Consider the following 12,539-nt stretch of genomic DNA (forward strand, 5'->3'; position numbering starts at 1 on the left):
TAGAGTACATGGTCCACACGTATGAAGACCTGTGTTCTATCACAAACACTGAACCGAAAGGAAAATAATAAGAGAGCAGGCGTGGTGGCCAATGCCTGTAACCCCAGCACTTGCAAGGTAGAGGCAAGAGAATTACCCCAAGTTCAAGACTAGCCTGGGCTACACGGTGAGAAAAGGCCCTATTCTCGGACTAATAAACCCACAGAGGATGTGGCAAAGCTGAGGAAAATCTAAAGATCCTGTAACATTAGTCCAGAGTCTTCAAGGGTAAGGATAAATCGGACTGAGTTTCAGACTGCGTGCTTTGGCTCTGACACTTGGCGAGCACGGTTTGAGAAGGTCGAGTGCCCCGCTCCCCCGCCCCAGCATTAGCTAACCCGGTGTGACTAGAGAGGGGGGAAAATGGAGTTGGGGTCTTGCAGCCCTTCAACGGGCTCATTATTAACCAGAAGCAGGGCCTGAAGGCACTTGAGAGCCTGAGGCGAGAGTAAGATTTGTGAATCGGCTTGTCACCAACACTGTAACAGTCCACGAGTGCTACTCCACACCAGGTCACGTGGCCTCTTGATGGCTACTATTACATTTTAAGGAGACTTGAGTATCTGAAGGAACCCAGAGCCCCCAGCCCTTGCCTAGAGGCTGAGAGAGCCCAGTGGCCAGCAGCCTAAGAGTGCTAAGTCTCCCTACCGGTTTGGGGCACGACCTATCCTCGCGCTGACACGGAGAGGGTGGTGCACGACCCCGATGACCGTCGAGGCAGCGGGACTGGCCCAGCTGGGCTCACTGCCCAGAGGCAGTGTATTAAGAAGCGGCCCCGGGACCCGGAGTGGCCCGGGGATCCGATCCAGGAGCCTGTGGCTCCTCCTCCAGCCCCCTCCGGGGCGGCTCGGAGCTCGGGGCCGGCGCCGGTTGAGCCGCAGCCCTTTCCGGGGGGCGGGCCTGGAGGCTGGGACGACACCCCAGCTCCTGCCCCGACAGGTGCGCGCAGCGCACAGGAATGCAGCCCGCCTGACTCACCAGCGCCTCCTTCCTACCTGCGCCGCCCGTCCATAAAGCACTGCTGGCTCCCGCCCGCCGCCGCCCGACAAGCTGTCCGGCCGGGCTCGCCCGCGCACTCAGCTCGACCCAACGCAGCCCAAGTCCGAGGTAGTCCCACTCAGGTAGGTGCAGCTCCCACTGCATATCCGAGGGCACGCCGCCTGTCCCGGTGCCCCGGGACGACAGGACTGGAGAGGAAAGTAAATACCCACTCCCGCCCGGGGCTTTTGTTTCCCGTCCCTTCCCTGAAGATTGGCAGGCCCTGGCTCCCTCTGCCCATGCTGCCAGGGCAGGTGCCAAGCCTGCCAGGATGTGGGAAGGGGACAGCTGAGAGGAGGGTGGTTGGGATCTAGGGGAAGGGACGGTGGCCAACAGATGCCCCTGCTGGAAGAGGACGTTGGGTAGGTGGGTAAAAGAAGTGGGTAGAGGCTGGGGGCTCACTGTCCCCTGGGTGTGTGCCTCTCCTCGGCATCTGAAGACAGTAGAGGAACAACTGTCTTGCAGCAAGCCCCCCTTCCTGTTTGGCTTGACAGGACCTGCTGTGTGGTGACGTGGTGACCCTGTGCACACTGCACATGGGGAGTCCCTGATTTTCCTCTTGGCTGGCTCGCAGCTCTCTTCCCAAAGTCTGCTCCAGGCACCTTTTCCCGGGAGCTTTCAGAATCTCACCCAGCAGCCCTGTGAGCACTTGCCCTGGCCATACACTGCTCCACACGATCCTTGGAGTAGCCTTCTGGCTGTCACTGTGGCCCGGGACTCCAGGTGGCTCCTAAGGGTAGACCTGTTCCTTCTTCTCGACAGACTGGCCACACCCTGAACATAGGTTCAACCCAGGCGGGACATTTGTTTCTGTCCTCATCAGGACTAAAAGTGAAAAAGCCTCCTGGGGGCTAGGGAGAGAACAGAGAGCAGAAAATGAGTGTCTAGGCCCTTAACCCTGATTTGCAACTGCTGGCAGGGTAGGGACGGGGCTGTTATAGTTCAAGAACTGCTGTCCTGTCTCTTGGCTCAGCCTGCCATGGCCCACACTCTGATGGGATCCTCAATCCTAACCTTTATGTGAAATCTCGTTGTTTTTATAATAGGCTGCTAGTTTTAGAACTTTTAAAATACAAGTTGGGTCAAAGCAAACACTTGAGTGTCTGCCCAGGCCCTTAATTGGCCTTATATAGACGGTGTGTGTGTGTGTGTGTGTGTGTGTGTGTGTGTGTGTGTGTGTGTCCCTAAATCCCAATGCTGACTGCTGGATGGGAAGGCTCTACAATCCCTGTGTCTCATCTGTTCTAAAGCATACGCAGGCAAGACTCTCCCACCAGAGGGCTGTGCAGAATCCTCGGTAATCCTTTAGTGATGTGCTAAGTGTGTGTTGCTGTCCTGTCCGTTTGTGACAGTTCTAAATGCTGGGCCTGTAAAAAGAACTGGGTTTGTCCCTCTGGTGCCCACACCTGCCTAGGTAATCGAGCCCCACGGGAGGCCAAATCTACAGCTTGCATTATGTAGCATGTGGGTGTGGTGCCTACGCCCAAGGCTGCAAGAAACTCACTTCTCCTAGGAGTCACGCCTCTGCTGATTCAGGGCTCCCCTCTAGCCACTACCCTGTTAGGTTGGCTTCTCCAGGTTGGCTCTGGCTGTGGATATGCAGGGACTGATATCCGCCTCCTTGGGGACCATGCCTTAGATGCAGGGGACAGTGTCTGCCTACTTTCCCCCCCCCCCCCCCGAGCAGAAGGTCTCAGCCTTACAGACACTGGGACTGTCCCTGCCCTATGTGGGGGTGCTAAGAAAGGATTCAAGGTGGAGGGACAGTGGATGTGGCCTTGTCTGAGCCCCTGGAAGTTCTGGCCCTAGACAAAAAGGTGTGGCCCTGGCCTTTGCCCTCCTCAGTGCAGGCCTGGCTAGCTTTGGAGCAAGCTCTTTCCTGACAAGGCTTTGGGCTGCCCATCTTTTCAAAGTCATGGAAAGTTTCTGGTGCTCTGAGGTGGTTTAACGGTGCTCTAATGGCCACCATTGTGTGATAGTGGGCAACAGGGGCTTCTAAACTAACCCTGGGCCTTGCTCAGGTGTCCTGGATCTCTGGGGTAGTTGGCTAGGAAGTGTTTAGAAGCCACACTGATGAGGCAGCAGTGCAGTACACAGACAGCAGCCACACCCAAGCCAGCACCTCTCCTCTTGGTCCCACCACTTGCACAAAGAACAAGGCAACTGGTACAGAGTGGGCAGTGGGTACAGTCAGTGCCCCTGTGAGGATGCCTACTGCTTAGGGACCATATCTCCACCCACTGGGAACTGACAGGCAAAGACATAATAAAAGCCCAACCTGCCTTTGCTGAGACCAGCTCCAAGAGACCTGGTACTGGATCATCCTCAGAGCCCAGAGTTCACAAATGCCAGAGAGCTCTTCCTCAGACAGGACAAAGGTATCAGGGCACGTGGTCACTACGGGGATGGTAAGAAAGAGGCAGTGGAGAAGACAGGTATAAAACTCCTCGATTCTGCCATTGACAAGCAGAGTACCCCCCCCCCCAGCGGCCACCTTACCCATGGCAGCCGCCATCTCTTCCGCGTCCCAAGCCATGGGGTTACAGGTATGATCCACCATGTGTGTGCATCTTGAGCCTCCAGCTCCACACTTACACAGGAGTTGTCTCACCCGACCCGTGGAGCTCTGAGGGGAGCTCATGCTTCACACCAGTGCCGTGGAGACATCATGTGCCCACTGTGGTTTTGCAGGAGGAGGAAGAGGAGGATGGCAGGGCTATGTTCCAGCCCGTGGGTGAAGCTGCTACTGGCAGTAGTGCTGAGTGCCGGTCTCCCTGGAAACATGGGTGAGTCGGGACATCCCTGTAGCTCAACTCTAGGCAGCATCAATCAGTCCATCTGTCAGTCAACAGACAGCTGTACATCTCTCAGGCTGGAGAACCTGGGGATCCACGCCCTTCACCTCTGGTAGCTGTAGGCCCTGCTAGTGTCCTGGGGTAGAAAGGAAAGAGACTACTTAGGGAGGTGAGCGGCCCACTTATAGGCAGAGCTGAGACCTCAATGGTGGAGCTAAGGGTGTTGGAGGAACCTCCAGGGAGACTACCGACACATCAGCTATGCTCTTGAGTGTTCCTGGTTGGAAAATGGCTCCTACCGATGACGTTCTCCTCCCAGGTGAGGTCATATTCATTACTTGTGGAGGACTATGGTGGGAACATTTACACCCTAGAAACAGACAATCACAGGAAGTCAGGGCTTCCCTTCCTTCTTCAAAACCATTACTAAACCCTGACCAGGGTGCCGTAGACTAGAGTTCAAGAGAGCCCTTACTGTGTGCTCTGATGCAGCTACTAGGGCCTCATTGTGATTCTAACAAACTAGAATGAAGGGAACCCCCAATAACATCTGTGGAAACTTGAGGTCAGAAGGTGTCTGACAACCTACTGTGTGCTCAGCCTTAGGTACAAGGTTCCTGTGATAAACAAGACAGCGCCCCTTCACTAGAGGAAGGCCAGGGAACAGACCAGTCCCCTGGCAGCAATCTCAGAGGCACGAGCCATAATGAGGACAGACTGACAGGGAGGGAATGGTGGAGTGGCTTGTCACAGGAATGACAGCCACACTGAACAGATGGGAGCTTCTGTAGATTACAGCCAACCTTTCGACATTGAGACATGAAAGTTCATGCCTGAGAACTATGCCATCAAGTTACCGAAAAATAAAAATAAAACGTTCTCATGTTTTCACTGAGTCTGCTATAGTGCACTGGTCTGCATTGATAGTTATGCTGGGCCATGGGAGCCCTTGGTCTCCAGGCTGGACTCACCTGGAAAGGAAGAAGTGGCGAGGGTGGTTCATCCAGCAAAGCCTTCACTTTTGTTTTGCAATTTCCATCCTCCCAACTTAAAGAGAAGGTCCCAGGTTTGGGACCTGATCGCTCCTAGCTGCGCTACATGGAGTAGACAGACCAGGTTCTCCTCTCTACGTTTGGGGGGAGAGAAGTCACACCTCTCTCTGGTGAGGGTGCAGTTGGCAAGGTTGAGGCCTCATTCGTGTGCCCTCTGCTCGCCAGCCAACCGCTGTAAGAAGGCTCAGGTGAAGAGCTGTACGGAGTGCATCCGAGTGGACAAGAGCTGTGCCTACTGCACAGACGAGGTGAGCTACTGCCCACTAGGCTTTCTGGGCCAGCCTGAGCTACCATCCACCGCCCCTTTGCCCCACCTCTGGCTCTGGCCATCTTGACTCTTGCCATCCCATCAGCCTAGCGTCAGGTTAGCCAGGGGTGTGAGAAGCGGTGAGGGGTGGGAGTAACAGAAGGAAATAAACCAGGAGTGGGGTAGCCCAGGGTTGGCTGCCACCTGCCCTGAACCCATCTGCTTCTGGTCAGCTGTTCAAGGAGCGACGCTGCAACACCCAGGCGGAGCTTCTGGCTGCAGGCTGCCGGGGAGAGAGCGTGTTGGTCATGGAGAGCAGCCTTGAGATCACAGAGGTGCCTGCAGTGGGGCGGAAGGGTGGGCTCTCGATGCATGACCATGGCAGGCCCGGGGTGCCCCTTTCAGGTCTCCGGAGCGAGCTCCTAATAAACTGCTCCACTCCCCTGGACACAGAACATCCAGATTGACACCAGCCTGCACCGCAGCCAGGTATCTCCCCAAGGCCTGCAAGTGCGGCTGCGGCCGGGTGAGGAGCGCAACTTTGTGTTCAAGGTGTTTGAGCCCCTGGAGAGCCCCGTGGATCTGTATATCCTCATGGACTTTTCCAACTCCATGTCTGATGATCTGGACAACCTCAAGCAGATGGGGCAGAACCTGGGTACGGCTGCAGTACGGAAAAGACGGGAGGGTAGAGGCGGGGCTCACCCAGCTGGCTCAGGTGCATCGTCCACGCACGACACGGGACAGCTGCACACACCCCTTGTAGAAATGTGAAGCATCTGAGCCCCCGACACAATACACCTCAAAGAGCCTCTATTCACAGAGGGAGATTCTGGCCAGAGCCTGCTCACTATTTGAGATTTCACAGGAGGTCCAAGAACGTCAAGCAACGAGCCATCCGGCCCTGACAAGGAGGAAACCCCGTGCCACAAGGCTATAGCTAGATCCGTTCTGTGAACTAAACTAAGTCAGCTGCCCCACTATTTCTAAATGCATAATTCTAAGTCTCCTCCAGTCCTATTCTCCCCACGTGTACACCTGAACAAGGGCTAGAGAGATGGCGCCAGTTAAGAGTAACGGCTGGGGGGTTGGGGATTTAGCTCAGTGGTAGAGCGCTTGCCTAGGAAGCGCAAGGCCCTGGGTTCGGTCCCCAGCTCCGAAAAAAAAAAAAAAAAGAGTAACGGCTGCCCTTCCAGAAGATCTGGGTTCAATTCCCAGCACCCAATGGGCAGCTCTGTAACTCCAGTTCCGGGAGGTGTGGTCCCTCTTTGGGCCTCTGTGAACACCAGGCACCCTCATGGTACACAGTCATATATGCTGGCAAGATACCCATACACATAAAATGAAATAAAACAAAAGGAAAAAGAGCTAAGAGTGCATGAGCGGATGTGCAGCCCTCGGTGTTTACAAGAGGTCGCTTTTGCTAGCTTCCTCCTTCCTGAGCCAGCATAGAGTCCCCTGTGGGGATGCTGGGACTCAACTCTCCTTTCCTCCTGATGCCCAGCCAAGATCCTGCGCCAGCTCACCAGTGACTACACTATTGGATTCGGAAAGTTTGTGGACAAAGTCAGTGTCCCTCAGACGGACATGAGGCCCGAGAAGTGAGTGTCTAAGTGGGTGTGGGCGGGCAGGGGTCCTGGCCATGTGCTCTGTGTCCTCTCATCCGGGCTCATAGAGTTCGCCTCTGACTGGGATGAGTCATGCGCACTGGAGCACGTGGGACCTGATCCTTTTCTGACACTGGCTGTTTCCACCTCTGCGCAGGCTGAAGGAGCCGTGGCCCAACAGCGACCCCCCATTCTCCTTCAAGAATGTTATCAGCTTAACAGAGAATGTGGAGGAATTCTGGGACAAACTGCAAGGAGAACGCATCTCAGGCAACCTGGACGCTCCTGAAGGAGGCTTCGACGCCATCCTGCAGACAGCCGTGTGCACAGTGAGTGCCCAGGCACCACCCTGCCAGCCTAGGCCAGGGCTGCAGGGGAAGGACACGAACTGTTGCTGGCCTGTTCCACTACTGTTAAGCTCAGAATCCCTTAAGGGGGTCCCCAGAGCCTTGGACCCCATTCCTTAAGATCATCAGATCCATCAGCCCCTAATTCTAATCCTAGTTTTGACATGCTGGGAATCCAGCTTCGTGCCTGCATTGTCACAACCAGTGTTTATATCGGCCAGCGAGGCAGACATGGGTCTAGTAGTCCTTGAATATTCAAGGCCCTGACACTGACCTACCCAACTGTCTCTCAGTCTACAAGCTGCCCAGTTTCCAACTGTGCTGGTAGCTATTTTTTTTTAAATTTATTTATCTATTATATATGAGTACACTGTAACTGTCCTCAGACACACCAGAAGAGGGCATCAGATCCCATTACAGATGGTTGTGAGCCACCATGTGGTTGCTGGGATTTGAACTCAGGACCTCTGGAAGAGCAGTCTGTGCTCTTAACCACTGAGCCATCTCTCCAGCCCTATTTATTTATTTATTTATTTATTTATTTATTTATTTATTTTTGTATTTATGTGTGTGTTAGAGGTCAGGGGATAACTTGTGGATGTCAGTTCTTTTCTTCCCCCATGCCTGGGGGGTCTAACTCAGATTATCAGGCATGAAGACAAGGACCATTGTCTGCCGAGCCGAATCTCTGGCCCAGGACTGGCAGTTAAAATGGCCACTTCTTTTTATGCCCACACCAATTTGTTTTCATTTTGAAAATTATCTATCTATAACTGCAGATAAAATAGAAAACAAAGAATGAAAATTGCCTGTAATTCCAAAAACAACAAATAGCCATCCCTTTGATAGCCTGCCGACATATTTTGTTCTTTTTCCTACATTTTATATAGTGGAATTGTTTTTCCTATAGTTCTGAAACTTCACACACGCACACACACACACCCCCCGCCTATTTTTTCCTTCACTCGATGCTGTCGCAAGCACTTCTGTGTAATGCACAGTTTTTGAAATCACTCTCTATAAAGCCAGGCGGGGAGATACAGATACACATCCAAAATCCCAGCACTTGGGGAGTGGATGTAGGGGGAACAGGGGTCTAAGAGCATCCTCAGCCACACACAGAGTTCAAGGCCAGCATGGGCTCCATGAGACCCTGTCTAAAAGACAAACCAGGCTGCAGGTTGGGGGGCTATGCCTTTAATCTCAGCACTTGGCAGGCAGAGGCACAGGGATCTCTGAGTTCAAGGCCAGGCTGGTGTGCAAGGTGAGTTTACAGAGACGTCAGGAGCTGCGTACTGAGCTTCTGTCTCAATAAACAAAGCAAACAAACAAACAAACAAACAAACGAATAAAGCACAACAGTGTGCAGGAGAGACGGTTCGGCAGTCAGGAGAACTGACTGCTCTTCCAGAGGACCCAGGTTCAATTCCAGCACCCACACGCCGGTGGCTTAAACCATCTTTAGCTCCAGTTCCAGGGAATCTGGCCCACTCTTCTGGTTTCTGCAGACATCATGCATACATGGGTACAGACAGACAGACATTCAGGCAAACATCCAAAATTATGAAATAAAATATATAGACCAACCTGGTCTATCTAATGAGTTCTAGGACAGCTAGGGACCTTGTCTCAAGATAAATAAATAAAAATAAGATAGATGTATAAAATCACTGGCTAGAGAAATTGGTCAACATTTATGAGCACGTGCTGCGCTTCCAGAGGACCAAAGTTTGATTCCTAGCATCTACATCAGACAGCTCGCAACTGGGGGGCGGGGGGGACGACCTGACACCCTCTTTTGGCCTCCTCGGACATCTATACACATGAGGCATACAAAAACACAAGTGTATACATAAACAAATAAAACATATTTAAAAAAATCACCCCAAGCCAGGTGTGGTGGCACATGACTTTAATCCCAGCTTTTGAGAGGCAGAGGTAGGAGGATCTCTGTGAGTTCAACCCCAACCTGGTCTATATAATGAGTTCTAGGACAGCTAGGGCTACATAGAGAGACCCTGTCTCAAAATAAATAAATAAAAATAAAACAAACAAACAAAGTCCTCCCAAACAGTGCCAGATGTGGTCTGTGCCAACAACCCCAGCATTCAAGAGGCTAAGGCAGAAAGATCTCAAATCAGCCTAGATTACGGGGCAAGGCCCTATCTTAAAAACAAAGACACCCAATGTAATTTTCAAATTATTTGCTGTCTTAGCCAGTGTTCTATTGCTGTGAAGAGACACTATGATCATAGCAACTCTTTTGTTTTTTAAGATTTATTTTATTATATATAAGTGCACTGTCGCTGTCTTCAGACACACCAGAAGAGGGCATCAGATCCCATTACAGATGGTTGTGAGCCACCATGTGGTTGCTGGGATTTGAACTCAGGACCTCTGGAAGAGCAGTCAATGCTCTTAACCGCTGAGCCATCTCTCCAGCCTGATCATAGCAACTCTTATAAAATAAAGCATTTCGTTGGGGCTGGCTTACAGTTTCAGAGGTTTAGTCCAGCATCATGGCGGGAAGCATGGTGGCATGCAGGGAAACATGGTTTTTCGTCCACATCCACAGGCAGCAGGAAGAGACACTAGGCTAGGAATAAGCTTCTGAAACCCCAAAGCCTCCAACAAGCCACGCCTCCTAATCCCTCTCAAGTAGTGCCACTCCCCATGACCAAGCATTCGAATGTATGAGCCTGGGGGGGGGGGGGGGCTGTCCTGTGGAAACCACCATAACCACTCCATCTCTTTCAACCTGCGCATTTACTTAACATGGTGCTGTGAACATTTTCCTCTGCTTCTAAACTATCCTTACAGTGCGACTGAGGGCTTGGACTCTCTCGTGATGCCCATGCTGGGCACACATTCTGCCATGGTGCCCGTGCTGGGCACACTCTGCACATCATCTCTTCCCGGTCTTCTCTGTCATTCGCATGCTGTGTGATAGCACGTACTGTTAATCCTGTGGCTTCAGTCCAGCCCCCTTGGGGGTACTGTTTCCCTTTTCCTACATCATGAAAGGATTCCAGTCCTCAGCAAGCAGCCTGCTTAGTGGGCCTGCCCTCCTTGCCTTGCAGAGGGACATTGGCTGGAGAGCGGACAGCACCCACCTGCTGGTGTTCTCCACCGAGTCTGCCTTCCACTATGAGGCTGATGGTGCCAACGTGCTGGCCGGCATCATGAACCGCAATGATGAGAAGTGCCACCTGGATGCCACAGGCGCCTACACCCAGTATAAGACCCAGGACTACCCATCTGTGCCCACACTGGTTCGCCTGCTTGCCAAACACAACATTATCCCCATCTTTGCCGTCACCAACTACTCTTACAGTTACTACGAGGTATGAGGCCCAGGTCCCCTGCCCAGTGCAGGGGGGTGGAAAATGGAACCTCTCAACACTTTCTTCCCTCTTCACCCTCCCCAAAGCCTCTGGGTCCCTAGGAGTGGGCTCTCATGGGAAGTTCTCTTGCCCATCCCCTGAACTCTCCAGCAGATGAGGGAGTATGTGTCTGCCTTTACCATGCGGCACAGTAGATGCATCTAAAGATAGCTACCTAGTAAGATAGTATCTATGGCAGATACAAAGTGAAGGAGCTTAACCCAGGGCCTGTGTCCTCTCTTGCAGAAGCTCCATAAATATTTCCCTGTCTCCTCTCTGGGAGTCCTGCAGGAAGATTCATCCAACATCGTGGAGCTGCTGGAGGAGGCTTTCTATGTGAGGAGCAGAGTGGACTGCAGAGGCTGAACCCCTCTGGGACAGGGAGGGAGGAAGGAGTGGGCGAGCGGTTGAAGGATGAGTCTGGGATAGGCCAGTGAAGTGAGTCTCTGGCTGTCCCTGGAGCCTGAGAGTCTACTTGGCAATGGCCCAGGCTCCCACAGGGCCTGCCACTAAGCTCGCATGCCCACCCCCATCTGCCTTCTATTCCAGTCAGGTGAAGAACAGCCAGGTTAGGCCAAGGTGACTGGGCCCAGGCCCCACACAGATCACTGATCATTTCTTCTCCTCCAGCGAATTCGCTCCAACCTGGACATCCGGGCTCTGGACAGCCCGAGAGGCCTGAGGACAGAGGTCACCTCCGATACCCTCCAGAAGACAGAGACTGGGTCCTTTCACATCAAGCGGGGGGAAGTGGTATGTTTCTGTGGACACGAGAATAGGGGTTCCTGAAGGAGTGAACCTTCTAACAAGGGACACACATGGGCCCTGGGGTTCTGTTCTTCTGGCACCGATCTCTTGGATGAGCCCGGCACATCCCTCTGCTTGTGCGAATCCCTGTGCATGCACTGGGACTGAATAAGGGTGTGCAACTCTGAAGGTTGCTGAGCCGAGCGAGCCGGCTAATTTGGCAGAGCCACTGTCGGCCTCGGCTCACACTGGGATCCCCACAGGGCACATACAATGTGCATCTTCGGGCAGTGGAGGACATAGATGGGACACACGTGTGCCAGATGGCCAAAGAAGACCAAAGAGGTAACATCCACCTGAAACCCTCCTTCTCCGATGGCCTCCGGATGGACGCGAGCGTCATCTGTGACGTGTGCGCCTGCGAGCTGGTAAGAGTCAGCCCTGCTGTGGGTGAGGGAGCGAGGAGCTGATCCCCCTCACTAGGACCCTGGGTAAAAGACATGGAACCTCCTCCGGTGGACACACATCCCTGGAGGGCTGTCCCAAGTCACAGAGAGCAGCAGAAATACGCAGTGGCAAAGCTGGGCATAGAAGAAACACTTGTAACCAAGCGTCTAGGGAGACTGGAAGAAGAGAACCTTGAGGCCAATTTGGGCTAAAATTCCCAGTCAGGCAATGGAGGTGCAGAGGCAGGCAGATCTCTGAGTTCAAGGCCAGCCCGGTCTGCAGAACAGCCAGGGCAACACAGATAGACCTTGTCTTGGAAGAAATAAAAACAAAACAAACAAAAACAGGGAGAGAGAGAGAGAGATTGAGAGAGAGAGAGAAAGAGAGAAAAGTTAGTTCCAGACCAGCCTCAGCTGCAAAATGAGACCTTGTCCCCTAGCCACCAAATGTGCCCAGTGGCTCTGTCCCTTCCTTCTATGCATGTACACGCCACAATCTTGTTCCAGCAAAAGGAAGTTCAGTCAGCTCGCTGTCACTACAGAGGAGACTTCATGTGTGGACACTGTGTGTGCAACGAGGGCTGGTGAGTGGGGGAAGGGAGCCTACCCTGACACGTTCAGCCTCAGGGCAGTCCTTGTATGTCATGTCCTCAAAGGGGCTGAAGGAGGGGTACACTCAGTTGTTGGGCGAACCAGTTTAACACTGTTTGGGATGGTCCTTACTGAGCTGCGGCTTGCTTAGTCTGTTTGGGGCTTGTTCGATTTCGTTTGGTTGATTGAATGGTGGTTTTTGTTGAGTCTTACTGTGTAGGGCAGACTGGCCTCAAACTCAAAATCC

The 12,539-nt window shown here is 52.9% G+C and overlaps 1 protein-coding gene across 4 annotated transcripts in view; it reads left to right on the forward strand.

Moving 5' to 3' along the window:
* The first annotated feature begins 831 nt into the window (after positions 1-831).
* The window catches only part of Itgb4 (integrin subunit beta 4), a 36,342-nt gene continuing 24,634 nt past the window's right edge, over positions 832-12,539 (forward strand). For 3 of the 4 annotated variants that reach the window (XM_039085295.2, XM_039085296.2, XM_039085297.2), the window contains exons 1-12: positions 1,023-1,160; positions 3,769-3,863; positions 5,090-5,172; positions 5,405-5,506; positions 5,625-5,829; positions 6,676-6,772; positions 6,936-7,107; positions 10,206-10,469; positions 10,755-10,844; positions 11,139-11,261; positions 11,519-11,683; positions 12,209-12,285. In XM_039085295.2, coding sequence (XP_038941223.1) covers positions 3,785-3,863; positions 5,090-5,172; positions 5,405-5,506; positions 5,625-5,829; positions 6,676-6,772; positions 6,936-7,107; positions 10,206-10,469; positions 10,755-10,844; positions 11,139-11,261; positions 11,519-11,683; positions 12,209-12,285 — 1,457 coding nt within the window. In that variant the 5' untranslated portion in view covers positions 1,023-1,160; positions 3,769-3,784. Of the gene's footprint in view, positions 1,161-3,768; positions 3,864-5,089; positions 5,173-5,404; positions 5,507-5,624; positions 5,830-6,675; positions 6,773-6,935; positions 7,108-10,205; positions 10,470-10,754; positions 10,845-11,138; positions 11,262-11,518; positions 11,684-12,208; positions 12,286-12,539 lie in introns of all 4 variants that reach the window. The other variant, NM_013180.2, reaches the window with a different exon arrangement.

Source organism: Rattus norvegicus, chromosome 10 (assembly GCF_036323735.1).
Source record: "Rattus norvegicus strain BN/NHsdMcwi chromosome 10, GRCr8, whole genome shotgun sequence".
Classification (NCBI taxonomy): Eukaryota; Metazoa; Chordata; class Mammalia; order Rodentia; family Muridae; genus Rattus; species Rattus norvegicus.